The sequence below is a fragment of the Kryptolebias marmoratus genome, linkage group LG21 (assembly GCF_001649575.2).
Source record: "Kryptolebias marmoratus isolate JLee-2015 linkage group LG21, ASM164957v2, whole genome shotgun sequence".
Classification (NCBI taxonomy): domain Eukaryota; kingdom Metazoa; phylum Chordata; class Actinopteri; order Cyprinodontiformes; family Rivulidae; genus Kryptolebias; species Kryptolebias marmoratus.
This window is the reverse complement of record NC_051450.1, coordinates 4,709,276-4,729,989: the sequence shown is the minus strand read 5'-3', so window position 1 is coordinate 4,729,989 and position 20,714 is coordinate 4,709,276. Positions and strand designations below refer to the sequence as shown.

Sequence of the window (20,714 nt, the reverse complement as noted above, 5' to 3'; positions counted from 1 at the left end):
CAGAGAATTGCTTTGGCCTCCAAAAGGATCTGTAGCTCTCCTGATGAAGCAGAGAGAGGCTGGAGGGGGAGGTGTGGGGGGTGGATGGAATTGAAAGATGGAGGAACACAGTGGAAATGGATAAAAAAAGACACAAGAACAACACACTCAGCGCACAAACACAGATATCAGAAAGTGGTGAGTCTGTGAGGAAAATTTACTGCAATAAGCAGCTTTCTCTGAGTCTCCTGGCTCCTTTAGCACCATAACACCAGTGACCAGATCTACACACACACACACACACACACACACACACACACACCATTTCAGAATGCAATGTAATGATCTCACACATGAGTTGCACATGTGTGTCTGCACATCCAAGTGTGAATTCTCTCTGCTTCTATGCAACACAGAGCTTGTTTTCAGGATTAGGTTTTCATTGTTGGATATATCCTTTACTCGTTTTATTTCACTGAGCTAGGAGTGGGCAGAAAGGCAAACAGATCAAATCACATAAAATCACAATTGTGACTTTATCATGATCCTAAAGTTATTTTATGAAGGACACAAGTCAGCCTGTTCCCTTCACTTATTTTTGAGGTAGCACTCAGTTTATTAACAGAACTTAATAAACAGAAACAGAAACAGAACAAAATATTAGGAAGGAAAACTACTACGCTTATTTAAAATGGGTAAATTAAAAATGTCAACTTTTTTTTAGAAACTAATATAGTTCTGCAAAGTATTACCATATTATTGATCAGTCATTTCACCTCTCAAGATAAAACACTCGGTATCTTATTGAAAAGGATGAAGTTAAATTATAAACTGGTTACCTCTGAAGTATAAAATGATTCAGTGCAAAGTCAATCAAATTATAATGTGTCTAAATCTTGGCTGATTATTAAAAACCCAGCATCTTTTCAAGCTCTTGTTTTACATTGTTTTGTGAGGTACAGGTTACCTGTTTCAGCTGCTTTTTTCTACCATTTGCTTGCGCTCCTGTATGAACAGCCTTTATCAAACATGTAGGTTGTTATCACTGCATTAAAAACCGTTCCTTTTGAGTTCCATCTAATTTGTTTAGTTGGTGTTTTGGGCTCCCAAACCAGCCCCTTTAAATGTTTGAACAGTTGAATGACAGAGCACACTTTGTACATTTTTATCTCTTAATTTATAGCTTTTCACATTTAGCACTTATAATTCAGAAGTGCAAATCAGTACTCAACTCATCAACTTTAGAAAGGACTAAACATGGTATCTTCTACTAACAAAAATCAATTCATTTTATTTCCTTCTGCAGTGACTAACTACAATAATGTGGTGGAGGCTGGCTCAGACTCAGACGATGAGGACAAGCTGCACATTGTGGAGGAGGACGGGGCTGACTGCGATGATGAGCATCCCAGTGTCCACAGCTGGGACCCAGGTGAGACATCATCACACACCGCTAACACCCTGATATATCTGCAGTCTCATCTGAATTTGTTTTCTGCCTAAAAATTGTCAAAAACAATGGCAGTTCTGAAAGAAAACAGTTGTACAGAAGCTGGGTTATTTAGGGGGTGCAATGTTACACACAAGTCATGGTTTGGTACAGTTTGGTACAACGGAGAAAAGAATCAAACTCTGGCTGATTTAAATTGTTGAATATGATTGTATTATACTGTGGTCACCTTATTGTGAAATGGTCTCAGTAAATCATAAGACAAGAATGTCACGTGCACCCACTTCAACATGGTGATTGTGTAATTAGCAAATTGTGTGGAAACATAGCCAACAGCCTTCTGGTGAGCCTTCAGTAAGGTGCTGGTGTTTGTATAAGGATGTAGTTCTATTCAGTCAATGCATTGGTGATCTTACAGTAACATCAGTGGTGATGGTCTGAGGGTGGGGTACGTTGAGCAGATTACTGAGATCACAAATGGTCAGTAAGGATGCATTCTACCACCAGGCATGAACACTAATAATTAAAGGTGTTCTCTTGGGATTAGATCATGGCATAGGATCACTGATAATGTATGTTAGTACAAGGTCTGAACATGTTCCTCATATTGTCACAACTGTAGCTCTGTTGGGATGTGGTCAGAATCTATGAATGTAAAATGATTGACCTGGTCACTGGGTTATTGGTGGATAAACGTCACTGATGAATGTTACAAAGCTAATGTTATACAGTTTTTAAAAAGAGTTACTGTTGCTCATCCAGAAACTGAAAGTTTGTTCCATAAGAGAGGAGCCTGAGAACTGAAACTCTGCCTCCTGTTCTACTTTTAGAAACTCTAGGAACCACAACTAAACCTGCAGTCTGAGAGCAAAGTTCTCTGTTAGGGAAAATGAAACAATAAGATCTTTAATATAAGATGGAGCTTGGTTGTTGAGAGGTTTGTATGTTAGAAGGAAGATTTTAAATTCTATTCTGAATTTGACAGGGAGCCACTGAAGAGAAGCTAAAACTGGAGAAATATGATCTCTCTTCCTAACTTTCATCAGAACTCTGGCAGCAGCATTTTAGATCAACTGAAGACTTTTTAAAGAGTTTTTTTGTTATTCTGATGATAATGAATTACAGTAGTTTCAGTTATAAACACAACACAATTAATATTGTAAGAAACATTTAACCCTCCTGAAGCTGTCAAAAGAGAGAGACAAAGAGAAGTAGAGAAGCCCTTGTAACTTGACCCAAAGAACATTGGAGGGTTAAAGGGAAATACTTTGTAAAGTCTATTTTTCTGCAGTGAGTCAGCCCATTAGTAACTGGACAGGGACATTAGATTTCAGAAGAGGTCAGAGCTTTTCTGGTCCCACCCCATATCCCATCCATTTTGCACTTGTGTTTATAAAGTACTAATTAAATAAATGAGTTTAGAATAATAAAGTTTACAAGATGAAAAAATAAACTTTCTCACTGTCTTCCCTGACTTTTACAGGACCATGTCCTTATGATGAATGTACTAATACCAGCTGTCCCTCTGGCCTGGTCAGACACACCTGTGCTTCTTGCCCTGTCTCTTGTTCTCACATCAGCAGTGGGGCAACCTGTNTATATATATATTAGGCAAAGCCATTAAGAGGGAATTTTCCTGTATCCAGTTGATATTGCCGTTAGTAGTTTGACTGGTGCTGTCTCATTTTGACCCAAGCTGAACAGATGAAGTCTAAGCTCAGATAAACTTTACTGACATCTGCACAGTTACGTAGCAAGCTTTGTCTCATTGTGAAACAGTGCAAGGAAACAGGTACTACATGCAGAGAATTTCAAACTAAGGCAGGAAGCATCATTTTAAACAAAGACAATGCTAACACAGGGAGAGACCTTCAGATACAGAAAATAGCCTTTTAATCAAAGTGCCAGCAGAGAGCTTTACAGCACTGGTGGGCATTGGAGGCTTTTTACCTTAAACTGTGTGGAAGTGGCATCAGAGGTGGCTCACTACACAGGAAGGGCTGATGTCACACCTCTCTCCTGTTTCCAAAACAATTGTGGGTGCTGAAGGATGTTGGCGTTCTAACCAGGACTCAGAAGTTCAGACTTATGTGTACAACACTGTTACAAGCACAAATTAACTAAAGAAAATCTCCTTTTCTTCTGGGGTAGAAGGTTAATCTTGGTTACTTATCAAGATTTAGAGTTATGAAAATGTCCAGTGAAATATCAGTTTCAGTTCAGGGTGGGATTTTCAGACATTCTTCTGCAGTTCCACTGGTGAACAAACATATTCAGGTACACAGTTCAACCACAGATCTGAGTGCAGAGCAGTCATTTTCATCACTGTTCTCCAGCTCCACCTCCACGCAGAAAAGGAAAGTTCGAGGAAGAATAATGTCATCGGCTTTGGCCGGAGCTTGTGAACATTAAACACTTCAAAAGCATGAGTTACACTGAAACAACTCAGCAAAGCTGGCTGAGCTCCAGCAGTTGTGCCTGATCGGGACATTTGCCTTTACTTATGTACACACCCACACACACACTGCTTTACCTTCATCTCATACATAAAGCAGGATCTTAGACTGTCTGTGGATCAGATTAAACAAACACACTTCGTTCTTCTCCTGCATCTGCTTGTTTCTTTCTTCCAAACAGAGTCTCTGGTGTGGCCTTGAAAAGTGACCACCACCCAGTAATCTTCTCCTCAGCATAGCTCGGTTCGCTTCAAATTAAAGCCTTGACACCCCATCTCATGAGACTTTATATTACTAAAACCAAGGTTGTTTTTCAGCATTTTAACTTTGTGGATTATGTTTCTTTCTTTTGTTTTCACCAATGGTTCTCCTCTGATTTTGAACCATTTCTTTTGATTATATGGTTTCATGGGCCTCCTTCTTGCTGGCATTACTCATTCACTCCCAAATGATTATGTCAAGGTGGAGCAGCCCAGTGCTGGTGCATTAAACTGCTGACAAACTCCAGGGAGTAGGGCAGGTAGAAGGAGCGCTGACCTAGGAAGGCTTACGCTTTACATTGAATGAGTCGGAGAAAATGATTACAACTCAGTGAAAGAGTAGGGTGGAGCAGAATGATGGTAAAAGCCTTCAAAATGCAGGCTTTTATATACTGTTCCTTCAATTTTAAAGGATGGATGGTCTGTAAATTTAGGAGCTTGTTCTGCTGTGATGTTAAAAATGAGCCACACTTCTGCAGACAAAAAGGACGTCTCTCTGGAGCATTGTGAAGATTGTCTAGTGGAAACACATTTGATAACACACAGCTGAGTAGAAACAAATCATCTCAGGTTTAGCAATACCTCCACCCTTTTTGGAGACCATCACATTTCTGTAAAATTTGTCTTGATCACTGATACAGTGTGTTGCAACGTGTTCATTCCTCTGTTCTTTTTGGTTGGTTTTCTTAGAATTTAAGTGAATTTTTCAATGTAATTATGGACCTACAAAAAAAAGAAACAAAATTCTACAAAATATTAACCAAAAAAGTGCCTTCAGGCACCACGTCCATCCATCTATCTATTCTTTCTGCTTCTCCATGGTGTGGTCGCAGGAGCAACAAGTCCATAACCCTCTCCACAGGAACACAATCCAGCTCAAGGTGTTCCCGGGCGAGTTTTTCTGCCGCTGGTTTTTCTCCCAGTGAGACGAGCCCAGAAAACCTCAGGAGGCATTCTAAAGACCTCAGGTGACTCCTTTTGTTGCAGAGGAACAGCAGCTCTATTCTGAGCTCCTGACTTTACCTCGAAGGCTGAGGCTGATTGACAAGGCGAGGCTTGGCAGAACTCAGACTCACAACAAAACAAAGTTTTAAGGGTTTTATTGTCAGGAATCTGGAAGCAGGCTCAAAGTCTCTGATCGTCTCACTCACGTGAGCGGCTAGTGACGGGACCGGAACTGGTAAGTCCACTCCAACTTGGTTTTGCGTTGCAGACCGGCTGGTCTGAAAGGGGCTGAGACGAGAGGGAAAATCCAAATCCAGGCGTGAGGTCATTACCGGTAGGTCAGAGGTCCAAAGCCAAAACCAGACAGGGAGAATCCAAAGGGCGAGGTCCAGATGAGCGAAGCAAGGTCGGCAACGAGAGATCAGAGTCCAAAGAAGTATCAGGCAGGGAGCAGACAAAAAACGGTGGTCGTGGAACAGGCAAGGGTCGAGATCAGGCATGAACAAGAGTAGTACGCTGGACATTTACTTGCGACAAGGCTTTCAATAATCTGGCACTGAGGTGTGTGAGCTGTGGATACTTATAGTGACAGGAACAGGTGAGACAGATGAAGCTGATTACGTGGACATGGCAACATGGGTGTGGCTTGAACTGTGGGACTGTGGAAAGTTACGTGACTGTGGCAAGAGGCGTGGCAGGAACAGATGGAGCTGTGACACTGATGTCCTAATCTGTGTGAGCAGCTATGCACAATCAAGATTTAGGTTTTGTTTTTCTTGTTTATCTTGCAACAAAATATATTAACAGTAAAATATTAAAATATATATAACCACCCCCAACCCCCATTTTCCCAAAATTCCAGATTGTGAGGCAACAAAACAAAGGGAATAGGGGATGCTTTTGCAATCCATTTTGTGTGTCTCCTATTAAAGACAAATATACTGTGTCGATTCATGACCACAGGAAGCAGTGAAGTCCTGGTCCTCCATGGATGAAAATGCATCACAGGAACCCGCTGTGTCAGTCCAGTGTTTTTGTGCATTGTACGTGAATTAAGATGAACTGTAAATCCAGATCCGAGATGCAACAGAACAGCCTGCTAAACTCTCACAACACCTGAAACTCTTTGAACTGATCTTCCACGTGTGCAGCGGTGCATTCACATTCCTGCGTTAGCACATAAGTGACCTGTGTGATGTTTCGTGTCGGGGAGCAGCCTGATAACACGGAGCCACCTCAGCAAGGCTGCAAACCCTCCAGGCCCTCCTCTGTGTGAGACAAACACTCACACACACCAGGAGTGAAAACAACAGCATGTCATGTCTTTGTACCACAAAGCCGCAATTGGGATTTTACTTCACACACAAACACGTTGAACATTTTGTAGCCTTGAGGTGAGTTTGTGTGTTTGGAGGCAGCCATTGAGCATTGATGCAGCCCAGTCAGCACTTCCTGACAAGCAACACATCTTTGTCAGTATTTTTCTTTTCACTGGTTTGACCCATGTTTGTATTTGTCTGTAGCACTAGCTAAATATCTCATGAATTACAGCCAATTTTACAGATATTGAGCTGAAGTTTAGTGTGGTAATACCTGAGCATGATCCCCAACACAGACTCTGAAAACTAACACACGGATCAGTTTTAAAAATAATGCCATTAAGTTTTGAAGTCAGCTTGCACTGTCACTGTTAGTAAATTATCTCATGAGACAGATGGATTTGAATTAGACTTTCAGAGAGTAATCATTGGTTGAACACTTACAATAAAGTACATTTGGAGTCAACCCAATTCCAGAGGGCTGCTATAGCCAAGTGACCAAATATGCCTTCCTTAAATTGTTGTGTAATTATAGCTAATAATTGATGTATGTTGATTGTAAAAGTTATTTAAAAAGAATAGTCAGTGTTTTGAGAAATACACCATAAAGTGGCCATATTAGAAATACATTTTGAACACAACAGAGCTGGATTTTTCCATCTAACTAGAAGCCAATAAGCATGTTTCCCAGAATGCTGAAATATTTTATTTTTTTTTACATTCTATCAAGAATGTGGTAAATGTGTCTCAGGGTGTTCCTGATGCTGCTGAGGTCATGAGAGAAGAGCGGTGTGATGTGTGGGGGTTAGCTGGCCCTAATGTGGGATGAGAATTCCAAGATCTGATTTTCTCAGCACCTGCTGCTTTCTTCTGCTTCTCACACACACACACGCACACACTTAGTATAATCTCTCACAAGGTTGTAACAGGACAGCAGGCTTCTTCAAGCAGTCTTTTATAACCATAGCAACAAATGGCTACAGTCATATTGTTTCACAGCTTTGTTAAAGTGCATCGGAGAAGCCAGAGCAGGCCTTGTGTTGAAGAGTACTGGTATTCGCTGAAGCTCACCACCTGTTCCTGACTCTGAGGAGAACACAGCTGGCCCTGTCTTTTAACACATACAATTCTCAAATGTCCACTAAGCAGGGGGAGAGCTATAATCAGTCCATGAAACATCTGCCCAGTAAACACCACTGTATCCACAGCAAGCTCACTTTGTTTTTAGCTGATAGCTCACCTCTGAAATGATTCTCTGTAATGATACACAGAGGCACACTAACACGTCTATGGTGAAATGATGCTATGTTTAATTGCTGACAAGCCATACCTGATTCCTCCAACCACTTCAGGTAACACAGAAATAGCTGAGAATGAAGGAACAAAGCTTTTATGCTTCCTAAACTCCATCCTCAAGTTACACTTCCTTTAGACCCCATTCATTTTACACTTGAGAATAATATGCTCTATCCTTTATGGTGGATGGCAAGCTGCCTTTGTTAGTTTTTGTGTCATTTCTGTTAAAAGTGGAAAACCTTCCCCTAAAATCAGCAAAACAGCCTCTTTATTCTCTTATTGGGGGTACAGACCCAGCTTCTCATTTCATTGTTTTAAAAACCAACTCAGAATGGAGGTCCAAAGGGATAGCAGTGAGTAGAAGAGAAAGTTGGGAACCAGTAAGTTGCTACAGGTTGAATGGTGCAGTGAGGTCCTCAGATTAGATCAGGCTCAGTCATGGCACTTGTGGAATTCAGAAAGGACAATAAAGCTTGACTATTCAGAGCAGTGGTTCCCAAAGTTGGGGTTTGGACTCTACTATAAGTCATGAAGCAACATTTTTGGGGTCTTGAAATTACATACAAAAACTAAATTAAATTTAAAAATGACTACTAATAATGTATTTTTACCATAAATGGTCCAAAAGATAAAAAGGACAGTTACAGTATCTAAGGATGGCAATGGCTTAAAGGTTGTTAAGACCATTATCATGATGACCCTGTTTATTGGCCTATTAGCAATATTTGAATACTTTGAGATCTCTGCCACTGTTATTTTGTGGGTCCTAAGTTGAAATGTTTAGGAACCATTAATTACAGTAAAATTGATAACAAGGTTTCTGTTACGGTCTAGAGTTTCCAGCTGCCTGCTCTCCTGTGTGATATTTTCCTGCAGACTCCCCCTTGGGACATGGCCGCCTTGGTATCTTGTCTTTTTGCTCTGTCTAAGGACACATTGTCAGAGTGGGTCACCCCACTGCACTATCAGACTTTACTCTGGCCCCATCTCCCACCGAGTGTTCCTCCATATATCCTTCATGGTGTCTAGTAACACCCTAAAGGCATTTCCATACTCCATGACAAGTCACAAAATTGTATCATTTTTGTCTGCATAGCAGCTTCATCCACCCTTTGGTGATGCAAGGCCCGAGCTAAACTTTTTTGCACAGGGGTTTGTGCCAAGCATAGTTTTAGCCAGCAAGGTGTTCGGGCATGTTTTGCATGCCCGAACACCTTGCTGGGTTAGTTTTTTTCCTGCATGCCATTGAAATTTACTTGTTAGGGCGTGCAGTGAAAGTAGCCACCAAAAAGTTTTAAAATTTCACGTTGACTAGTCGCAGTCACATGATTAATACCTAATATTCAGTGCGAACGGGGAAAAAGCCAGACTCAAGGAGGATTTTGTGCAACTTTTGGAGCCACATTTCCAGAGTGACAAGAGATCAGCACACTGCTTCACTGCTGTCAGAGGTCCGTGATTTTTTTTTTCGTTACCGTAGATTCCCACCATGGAGAACAATCAGGACAGATTTCCCCATTTGGCAAAACTCCGCAGAAGGTATTTAACTGTTCCAGCAATCAGCACTCCCAGTGAGAGAATTTTCTCTCTTGCTGCGAAAACGGGCGAGCCTTCATCCTGCTCATGTTGATGCTCTTGTTTTCTTACACGTAAACCAGGATTGAAAACCAAAGACTTAAAGTGAGGAGACTTCTGACAGCGAGTGAACTTTATTTAATCCACCACCACCCGCCAACCTTTTTTAGGTTTGTTTTTTATGTGCCATTCTAAAATAAATGTTTGCAGCTTAATAATAATCGTTTTGGTTCTCCTGTGACTTATTTGCAGTATGATAAATGGTAGGAGCATAAATATATCCCAATGTTTTGTTGTTGACTAGTCAACGTCGACTTGACTTTTAACAGGTCAAAGTCGACTTTAAAACATATGAAGTCGTGCAACCCCTATGTTTTGATCAAGATGTCCAGCACATAAGAGCCCAAAAGAAGAAAAATCATGGACTTCTATGCCTAAAGGGTAAGTCAAACAATCAGTTCATTGTTTGTGGTCACTTCTGTGCAAAGCTTTCTTGTGTTTGATCGATGGGGGACGATAAATAATCCAGACTGGCTGCCATGCCAGGGTTGGATCGTCAACAAACAAAAATGGCCGTCATATTTTATGATAATTAGGTTACCAGAACAGCTGACCGAAAGTTCGAAGTTTGCTCTCGGAAATCAAGGTGAACTTATCAACATCTGTGTATCATGATGCCTTAATGTTTCCTTCCTGAATAAAAGTGTTGTTTACTACGGATCCAAAAAAAGGTTAAAAAACAAAAACAACTGGACTTCTATTCTGTAGTTGAAGACGTTTCGCTTCTCATCCGAGGAGCTTTCTCAGTTCAGAAACAGAGAGTGTGGAGTTGAGCTTTTAAAGCTGAGATGTGATGTAAGCTGGTCTTTGTCTGGCCGGTGTGAACGCGATGCATTCTTTATCGAGCCGAGCCGAGTAGAGCCGTACTTCTGAATTAGGGCCCGTGTAAAAGAGGCATATATTACCACTCAGTTATATGTAATACACAGCTTTCTTTTATTGTCCTCTATGGCAGATAGAAAAACATTCTTGGTAGTATTACTTCACAAGCTCTATAGGCTTCAGTTTGGTAATTAGGACCCTTTCAACTTGCAATTTGAGCTTGTGAGGTATGAAGAAAGAACACGTTCAGTTCTTACATGCAGTTTCCCATTGCCAACCCAATCTGAAGGCTCTGCCTCTCTAGAGAAAGTTTTGAGGATGTAAATGCATTAGTTCCTCTTTGATATCTGTCTGTTGCAATGCATGGGGACAAGCTTCATCACCCAATTATCAGTCCCAGTCACAACAAGTACCTTAGCTAACTTTGTTATTAAAGGCTGGTCATTCATTTCTTACAAAGAGTGCAGTGCTCACACAGTTGCCTCTGGTCTTTGATACTAATGAGTTTTCACATCCTTTTGTGAACATCAGGATGTGCCCCCCTTCCCCCATGTCTCTTTCCAGGCTGCTAAACATGTAATGATCAAGAGCTTTGACTGTATGAGCCATTTAAAATATGTATTTCACTATGACTATATTAGGTTATCACAAAGGTTAAGGTTTCATACATACCGCTTGTATCAATAGCAGAAACATGTTAAAACAACAAGTTAATCAATAAAGCCTTTCTGCAGGCTTGTTGTCTAATGAGTCTGTGTTTGTCCTTTTGCAGTTAAGGGAGATTGTGCGTCAGATGGAGAGGACGACTTGAGTACAGACGCCTTGGTAGAGGAGATGCTCCAACAAGGAGACACGGCTGTCATCTACCCCGAGGCTCCAGATGAGGATCTTCAACGCCAAGGCACTCCCGACACCAGCGTCCATGATGAGAACGGTACAGGACATCACACTGTAGACAGTGTTCCCAGATCACACTTCAGTTTTCACTTGAGGCCTCACAGTCACTGAGCTCTCACACTGTTACAACAGCTACCCAGTAATTACTCACCCCCAGGGGGAGGGCTCTACCTGCTCCGCTTCACCTCAGGTGTTAATTCGCCCCCATTAGCACCACTTTCTGAGATTATTATACTTGCCATTATTTGTTAAGTGCAGCACACTGGGGCCTTTACCTGCTTCCACAGAGGGGGGAGGAAGGGGAGCAGAGAGTGTGTGTCAGAACATAAAGAGAACAACAACACCTGAATAAATTTGTCACATTTACACAGACTCTGACTCACAGCTACCTGGCTGATAATGTGCATACAATTTCCACCCAAGGCCCTCACCTGGCCCCCAGGTAACCTAATACATCACCTGTTAACAAGGTAATGCTTTACATGTGTGGGAGCCAGACAACTGTGACTCTGTTAACCTGCTCAGGTTCAGGTAGGTGGCTGTATTTACCAAACTTATGAATATTAGTGCTCTGTAAACTCTAATTATCTTTGTGTCACAGAGAAGTGCTAAACCAAAAAGAAAATGTAGTCTGACTGCTTTTCATGCCAGAGTTTTAGACTTTAATCATCTAATGTTAAGAAATGATGGAGTGGTAGCTGTGGTGGTCAGATCTTGATGATAACGTTGTTTAGCTGTGGTGGCCATCTTGAATTGCATGGACTCCAAAATTTAATGAATTTTAGATAAACATCCAGTGAGTTAAGTTTTTAAAGTTTGCATCATCCAATGGTGTATGAGACAAACAGGACTGACTCCAACAGTTAATGCTAAAGTGTTAAGCAAAGATCTTATGTACTGAGTAGCATGTGAAGGACATGCTGTGAATGACTAATTTGCAACCACACCCAATCTTTTTGCAAAATGGCTGTAAAATTGAATTGGGTTGGCTTCAAAATGTAAAAAGTTGCAGAGGTACACCCAGTGAAAAAATTCTAAACAATTCATTAAAATCCATCCATTGGTTTATGAGATATTTTGCTAACAGACAAACAGAGTTGACTCCAAAGAGTTAATGGCAAAATTTGTAAGGAAAATCTTGTGTAACTCATTATCACATAAAATATGTGTTGGGGATCAGTCTTGGCTACTACCACATCAAACTCTGTAGAAATGACCGAGTTAAAGCCATGGTTTGTGTTTTTTAAAGTCAGTAATAAACTTACTTCCTGACAGATTACCTGGGTGCTCTTTACATGTGGGGGAAGATGTCTCTGTAGTTGTTGATGCACATCATCATGTGTTTTTAACCCCCTTCCCCAGGAACTCCTGATTCATTCTCCCAGCTGCTCACATGCCCGTACTGCTCACGAGGCTACAAGCGCTACAGCTCCCTGAAGGAGCACATCAAGTACCGACATGAGAAGACAGAGGAGAGCTTCAGCTGTCCAGAGTGCAGCTCCAGCTTTGCATACCTCGCACAACTGGAGCGACATTTGGCCATTCATAAGAGTGGACGAGATCAGGTAAAAACCAGCTCACCTGCTGCTTTACTTTACCTACTTTATATGTCTTGTGTAAGGTATAGTGCAAAAGTTTATATTTTTGCTTGAGTGAGCCAAACCAGTCTTTCTGCCAGTGTTTGTTTTTGGACATTGGCTGTTTTTCACTCAGCTGGAAGCCTGACGAGTGCAGCACAAAATAACTGTCAGGCCTAAAAATTCTCTAATATCTGAAAACTAAGGATTTTAGGCAAAATCAATAAAACATTCAGAACCAGACATAGGACTAAAGAAAAACATCCACCTCCTATTGATTTGTCTACTGGAAACTTTTCAAATGAGTTATTTGTGAAGTAACTTCATAGTGTAAACATATACCTGTCAAACTGTGTTATTTTGAGAAAACAGAACAAATTAGATAAATTGTGACATGTAATTTTACATTTTTACAAAGAGTAGTCAGGTACAGGGACTACATATTTTAACACTAGTTAAAACAAAGCAGGTAATGTTCAAAGAAAGAGACCACTTTAAAAAATACAAATTATACAAGACAGTTTGGTTCCTCTGAAGGATTCTGTAGATTAAAGGCCTAGCATTATTCGAAGGAATGTATATATATATGTATATAATGTCAGAGCTTTAAACCTAAAAAAATCTTGTTATGTTGAGTTGTAGCTGTTTTGGTCAAACCTTGAAAATACCATTATGCACAATCTCATTCGATACTGTGAGATGTCACCCACTGAGATTGTGTTGTGAACAAAGTAGTAGTATCTGTAAAACAGAGTTATTTTGTTGTGGTTCAGGTTGATTAGCTTTGGTGGTCACCTTGAATGGATTGACTCAAAAAGCTAATCAGTTGTAGATTACATAATTACTTTCAGAAAGTTTCAATAAAATCTGTCTTACTTTGGTAACAGACAGACACACGGGCAGAAACATGATTACTTACCTTTCGGCTATTGATTGTGAGCAATAAGAACTGAAGATTGGCTCAAAACCTTTGAACAATACTGTATGTCAGTGATTCCCAACTCCAGTCCTGGAGGAACACCGTCCTGCATGTTTTAGGTGTTTCTCTGCTGTGACACACCTGATTGGAGTGAGTGAGTGATTAACAGGCTGCTGCAGAACCTGAAGAGCTGCTGAAGAGCAGAGAAACAACTAAAACATGCAGGACAGTGTTCCTCCAGGACTGGAGTTAGAAATCACTGCTGTATGTGATTGTATTTTAGCAGCATGCTCTTGTTAAGTTGTTTTTTTCTAAATGTAACTACACAAAATCTTATTGCTGTCTCTTTAACAGCTTCCAAAACATGAGAAATAAACATGAACTTTTGCCCTTGATTGATTAATGGCTCTGTGACATGAAACAGCAAAAGTTCAAAGGTTGTATCTTTCATTGTGTGTCTAACTGAAAGACCCTCTGACTTCCTGTCTGACAGAGGCACATCACACAGTCGGCAGGCAACCGCAAGTTCAAGTGTACTGAATGTGGCAAAGCATTTAAATACAAGCATCATCTGAAGGAACACCTGCGCATTCACAGTGGTGAGTGAACAACCTTTGTCACCATGTCACACAAGAGGATTGTGTGTGTTTGCACCCAGCAGGTCAAGGTTAATGCATTATTGCCAAGCATCTCAGATGGTCATCAATGTTTCAGTCTTTACTGAACCAATATTTATGTTTCCTTGTATTTAGATATATCTTTCAGTTTAATGTGTGCTCTTTTCTAATGTGCCATAATTGTGTTTCTTTTGGCATTATAGCACATCAATTAGAGAAGGGCCTTTCCCAATGGTGCCATTACATCAACATTTAAGCATCATTGAAATGCATTAGAGCTTTTTCCTACCATGCTGCTTATAACCTAGCTTGTCCATTTAGCTTTATTCACTAATGGAATCGGTTTCTTTCCCACCCCTTTCTTTTCTCTTTGTTACACATATTGTGGTTTTATTCAGGAGAGAAACCCTACGAGTGCTCCAACTGCAAGAAGCGCTTCTCCCACTCAGGCTCGTACAGTTCCCACATCAGCAGTAAGAAATGCATCAGTTTAATCCCAGTTAATGGCAGACAACGCTTGGGGAGCTCCAGAAACCAGTCCCAAGGTCCATCACCGGTGCTGCCCACGTCACCCTCAGTCCACTGCAGTCAGATCAGGGAGAAACTGGAGCACAGCAAGCCCCTGCAGGAACAGCTGCCCCTCAACCAGATCAAGACAGAACCTGTGGACTATGAGTACAAGCCAACAGTGATGACACCTCCTGCTGTCACTGCTATGAGTGCTGGGGTGTTCAGTGGGGGTGCTGCAGCACCTCTGCAGGGTACAGTGCAGGCAGTGGTCCTGCCCACAGTGGGCTTGGTATCACCCATCAGCATCAACCTGGCAGACCTGCAGAATGCTCTCAAAGTTGCAGTGGACGGTAATGTCATTCGCCAGGTGCTAGAAAACAAAGGTCAGGTGAACTCGGGGTTAACCACTGGAACACTCCACCCCCCACAGCAGCAGCTCATCTCAGCCATCAGTCTGCCAATTGTGGGTCAGGATGGAAATGCAAAAATCATTATAAACTACAGTTTGGATCCCAACCGGGGCCAACTCACAGCCCATAATCTGAAAAAAGAGCAAGTGTCACCAACTCAGACTGCTGCTGACATGTTCAAATTCCAGAAACTCCCTGAGGATCTAACTGTGAGAGGCAGCAGGGTTCATGAGACAAAAGCAAAAGAGGAAAAGACCACTAAAACATGTCTTCTTTGTGATAACTGTCCTGGTGGGTTGGAAGCACTCCATGCCCTCAAGCACTGCAAGAAAGATGGTGTCAGACTGAACGGAGCAGGCTTGGATAAGTCTGAGTCTGCTGTTGCTGCCCTGTTGTCAGATGGAGGACTCTGCAACCAGCCCAAGAACGTCTTGTCCCTACTCAAGGCCTACTTTGCCTTAAATGCAGAGCCAACCAAGGATGAGCTGGCCCAAATCTCTGACTCAGTGAGTCTTCCAATTCACGTGGTAAAGAAGTGGTTTGACAAAATGCAGGAGGGTCAGATATCTCTGGGTGCTCCAACACCTCCCTCAGAAGAGGATGACTCCTGTGAAGCTCACACCGTTGTGTCTCTTGTCCCAGGAAATGACACAGCCACTATAAACCCTTCTTTGACCCAGGACAGCCCTACAGAGGCCACGCCAGCGGAGGTCAATGGCACCCACAGCTCTCCAGCCTCCCCTACGCCACTAAACCTTAAAGCTGGTGGTCCCATTCAAGCTGATAGCCTCCAGAGCACTGAGGGACCCCTGGACTTGTCGCTGCCAAAGCAGGTTAGAGAGGAAGTGGAAAAAGTGGTGCCTACAGCCAGTGTTTACCCCCCAGCTTCCTCTGGCTCTAACAGCAAGGAAGAACCCCTGAACTTAACTTGCACAAAGAAAGACACATCACCACTGTCGGCCATGGGGGGCAGCCCTGTCGCACTGTATGCCAGCCAGTCAGGAGCCAAACCCCTCGACATTGTTACCACAATGCAATGCCTAAGAGCACTATCCACCAACAATAAACAGACTATCCTGATCCCTCAGCTGGCCTACACTTATACCACTACAGCTAATAGCCCTGCAGGGACTGAGATGGACGAAACCATCCACCTCAACGGAATCAAGGTGAGCAGCCTTCTATGTCCCCCATGGGTTTCCTTTCTTTATTAAAACAAAGAAAGACAGTTCATTTTGTGCAATTCCAATACTAGCATGTAGTTAGAGTAGTAGTTGGCAATTCAGAATTGTAAGAAAATAAGCCCATCTTCTGTTGCAGTCTGACTCAGTCAAACTGAGTGTTTACAACCATACAACTATTTCGCTGTGGAGTCGCATTTTACAGAACTGTATTGGAGGCCATCCGCATTATATTGTTACCCACCGTGGACCGCTTTGTACTAACTATGGCAGCTGCCTCCACATTTATAATTTATTTTACTGGAGTACACTTTAGAAGTGAAGATAAGCAGAACTGGATCAGTTTTTTAAAATGAATATTTACGGGGTTTAAGATCTGGACAATCTGGGCTGTAACTTTAGATGTTTTCTGTTGTAGGAAGAACTCCCATGCAGGAGACAAAAGACAGCTGTAGCACTGTAAAAACTGCAAAAACTGAATTGGGATGGGTTCAAGATGACCACAACAACTCTGACAACTTTGAGGAAGGAAATTAAGATACCCCCACAAATCAGTTGAGATTTGGAGATTCCCTTTTGAATGCTGTTTGCCAACAGTCCAATGAGATACTAATGTTTAACATTGTTATAACATTTGTTGCAGTCATAATAACACAATTTGATGGTAGTTTTAAAGTTTGTCCAAAATAAATGTGTTTCTCAACATGTTAGATTGTTTTTGATTCAGACTTGCAGCACTCTTCTGTTAATGTGTGGTCAGCTGTGTACAAAGGAGGATATTATTCTTCCACATCCAGTTTTATTCATTCCCTCAGTGTTTCAGAGTTAGGGTTTGTTCAGTTTATTATAAGCAAAAGTCATCTTAGGGCCCTATGCAAAATAACCAACATGCTTGTAGTCTAAGAGACTAATTGGTCTTGTCAGACTTAAAAGACAAAAAAAACTATTGTCAGCATGACAAAACAAATTTTATCCCATGCTTTCTAATAATTTTTCCTAATGGAAGCATATATAAAGAATATTGGTTTGAGCACTGAGAAACATTTATCAATAACATGAACAAACTGGAATTTATCAAAGAAAAGTTGTTTTTGTGATGCTTTTTTGAAGTCAGCCACAGGGACTCACTGATTTACAGATACTGTCATTTAGTGACACTGAAACACAAATAGAATGAAATTATTTGTTTATATATATTTTAAAGCAATTAGTCAAACATTCCATCTAGGTATTATTTCTTACTGTCCAGAACCACCACAACCTGACTGATACACAGAAACCATCACAAATCTAATCAGTAAGTTAGATATGAACTGTCTAAAGTCAGCTCTTTTTTAAAAATGATGCTTCTTAATAGCTCTTCCTTGTGCAGACACTTAATGAAGCCCATAATGATGGAAATGGATCTGTGTGTGAGAGATCTACCTGGGCTGTCACCCAGAGGACACGAGGCTGCACTTTGTTGCACAGATCTTATTGATCTGTTGGAATCTGTTTAAACGCAGCACCTCTGTCTGCCGCATTGATTTACTGTTGTTGCATTATACTTTTGTGTTAAGTGGATTGGCATGGATCTGCCTTGAAAAAAAGATCCTTTAGTGTGTATCTGAAGATTAACGATGCCAACAGAAGCAGAGGATGGTGTTTAGCAGGACAACTGTTGATGTGTCTGATACATAAAGTGTAGTTATATTTCCTGCTTGGTACAGTTGTCAGAAGCGTATGAGCGAGGGATGATTCAGCATCATTTCCTGAAAAGCACTGCTATTCTGAATCATTAAATGTTTTATTTGTGAGACAAAAAGAAAAGATCAAGATGGTGCTTGACTTGTTTTTCAGGAGGAAAGGCAAGACATGGGCTCCATGGATGAGCAGAATGACTCTGACTCTGGCCCCGCAAGGAAAAAAATGAAGAAGACAGACAGCGGCTTGTACGCCTGTGACTTGTGTGACAAGATCTTCCAAAAGAGCAGCTCGCTGCTGAGACACAAATATGAACACACAGGTAAAAAAAAGTCCATAGTAGCACTCTTTATTATAAAGAAAATCTAATGTAGATTATTAAGAAAGAAAGAAAGAAAGAAAGAAAGAAAGAAAGAAAGAAAGACCTCAGAACAGGAACTCAGTGTTGTACTTGGAAAGATGAGTCAGAGTACAGGCGAAGGGGATTTTGAGCTCCAGTGAGAAGAAGGGCGGACACTTCCATTCCAGCAGGTATTACTCAACACACGCAGAAGAGGTCTGAGAATTTATTTCCATCAGCTCCCCACCTCTGCACTGCCAGCTTCTCATGTAAAGCACAGAATGTTGCAACAGGCCATCACTGCTTGTTATTTGGACCGCTCTAAGATTAGGATTCTGTGGCCAAGCTCAGGTCAACACTCCGAGGCGTTTTCTTCTTCTTTATTACTCCGATACCTGGCTTGGAAGCACAACTTTTAGCTCCAAATGACCTCATCTGAGGTGAAGCTAGCTGCTTGTGTTGAAATGTTCTCCTTGGTTACACTGATGATAGATAGCGTGTGTTGCTTTCAGGGTTTGGAAACATTTTATGCAACATTGTGGGGGATTTGCTGTAATGGCAAACAATTGTTTTCCACATGTTAGTAACAAAACAGTTTTTTTTCTGGAATAAATTGATGCATATTTATTTTCTCTCTCTTTGCAGGGAAGCGACCTCACGAATGCGGCATCTGCAGTAAGGCTTTCAAACACAAACACCACCTGATTGAACACATGCGGCTCCACTCGGGGGAGAAGCCATACCAGTGTGACAAGTGCGGCAAACGATTCTCTCATTCCGGCTCCTACTCCCAGCACATGAACCACCGCTACTCCTACTGCAAGAAGGAGACGCAGAGCCAAGTGGGCGGCGGGGAGAGCCCCGAGGAGGACAGCGAGGCCCCAGCCGAGTCGCAGAGGCAGCACAAAGTCCCCTCCTTGCTGGACTCAGACGAGCGAGGGAGCAGCACCAGAGAGGACGAAGAAAGCGAAGAAGAGGAGGAGGAGGAGGGTGTGGTGGACATGGACGATATCCAAGTGGTGCAGATAGGAGAGGAGGGAGGAGACGAGGAGGCAGAGGAGCAAGAAGAGATGGGGAGAGTATTACAGGACAGAGGAGGACAGGAAGATGCTAACACGAGGAAGGAGGAGGAGGAAGAGGAGGAAGCCAACATGAAGGAAGAGGAGGCAATGAATGTGGAAGGAGAAGAAACAGGAAACAGGAGCGCTGCTTCTGAAAATGAGATGAAGATAGAAGAGGAGAAAGGAGATGACTGAAGGAGGATTCCGACTCCCCACATGAGATACAATCAGCTCCTCTTCTCCCTGCGTGGAGGAAGAGCGCAGGAGATGACGTCTGCTTGCTCTGACACTTCACTACTGTGTAGAAATCCAGGTGTGCCTGAAAAAAATTACTTGTGACTTTTCTACAGGAGAACAATTCTTACTGATAAAAAAGTCCGTTTGTAAAGCAAAAGATGAAGATGAAGACAAATTTTAACAAATGAAGGATGTGCATTATACAGACATTGGAAGCTAGAGCCGACACGTTTTAGATAATGTTTTATTACTAAAACACCTTGGGTCCTTTCTTTTTATCAGTGTTACTAATTTTATCACTTATATTTTAACCTTTAAAAACTGTACAGTTGGGAGATATTTCTATATCTTTTTATTGCCAATGAACAAAAAAAGTCAGTATTTTGTTAAGTTGGAAATAAATTAAGAAAAAATGTGTGCACTACAAGAGGCTTGGTTTACCTACAGGTCCAACAGTGAGTTGTTTTACCCTTCAGTATTATTGTGCTAGATGTACCATGCCATCACACTCGCACGTGTTAGCATTACAGTTACCGTCTTTGTTGGTTCAATTGGACTACTAGCCTTATGAAGAAAAACGTTTGAAAACAAATATTTGTTTTTTAACCAGTCAGTGTTACATAGGAATTGTTCAACATTGCAAAGAACTAACTTTTCTTAGTCACAGACTTGACAGAAAAGATCAAAATCAATTTCATCTCTGTCTGACAAATGTTAGCTTGAAAAGGTTTTCATACTTCTTGAATGTTTCCACATCTTATCATGTTACAACCACAAACTGAGATTTTATGGGATTGTCCAGTGAAGAAAAACAATTATACATTGTTTTCAACACTTTTTACAAGTGAAAAGTATTACGTGCATTCAGCCCCCTTTACTCTGATACTCGAACTAAAACCCACTGCTTTCAGAAGTCACCTAATTAGTCAATAGAATCCAGCTGTGTTTAATTTATTATCAGTATAAATCCAGCAGGGTGTCTGGGCTCTCCCTTAGAGATAGGGTGAGAAGCTCGGTCATCCGGGAGGGACTCAGAGTAGAGCCGCTGCTCCTCCACGTCGAGAGGAGCCAGTTGAGGTGGCTCGGGCATCTGGTGAGGATGCCTCCTGGACGCCTCCCT

General features: G+C 41.6%; 1 protein-coding gene across 1 annotated transcript in view; it reads left to right on the top strand.

Annotated features, from left to right (window-relative positions):
* Window positions 1–20,662, top strand: part of zeb1b (zinc finger E-box binding homeobox 1b) — a 59,696-nt gene extending 39,034 nt beyond the window's left edge. Inside the window, exons 3-9 of the mRNA XM_017436478.3 lie at window positions 1,286–1,411; window positions 10,935–11,096; window positions 12,422–12,624; window positions 14,049–14,154; window positions 14,571–16,261; window positions 18,113–18,278; window positions 18,942–20,662. Of these exons, the coding sequence (XP_017291967.1) occupies window positions 1,286–1,411; window positions 10,935–11,096; window positions 12,422–12,624; window positions 14,049–14,154; window positions 14,571–16,261; window positions 18,113–18,278; window positions 18,942–19,552 (3,065 nt within the window). The 3' untranslated portion in view covers window positions 19,553–20,662. The remainder of the gene's footprint in view (window positions 1–1,285; window positions 1,412–10,934; window positions 11,097–12,421; window positions 12,625–14,048; window positions 14,155–14,570; window positions 16,262–18,112; window positions 18,279–18,941) is intronic.
* Window positions 20,663–20,714: the final 52 nt, after the last annotated feature.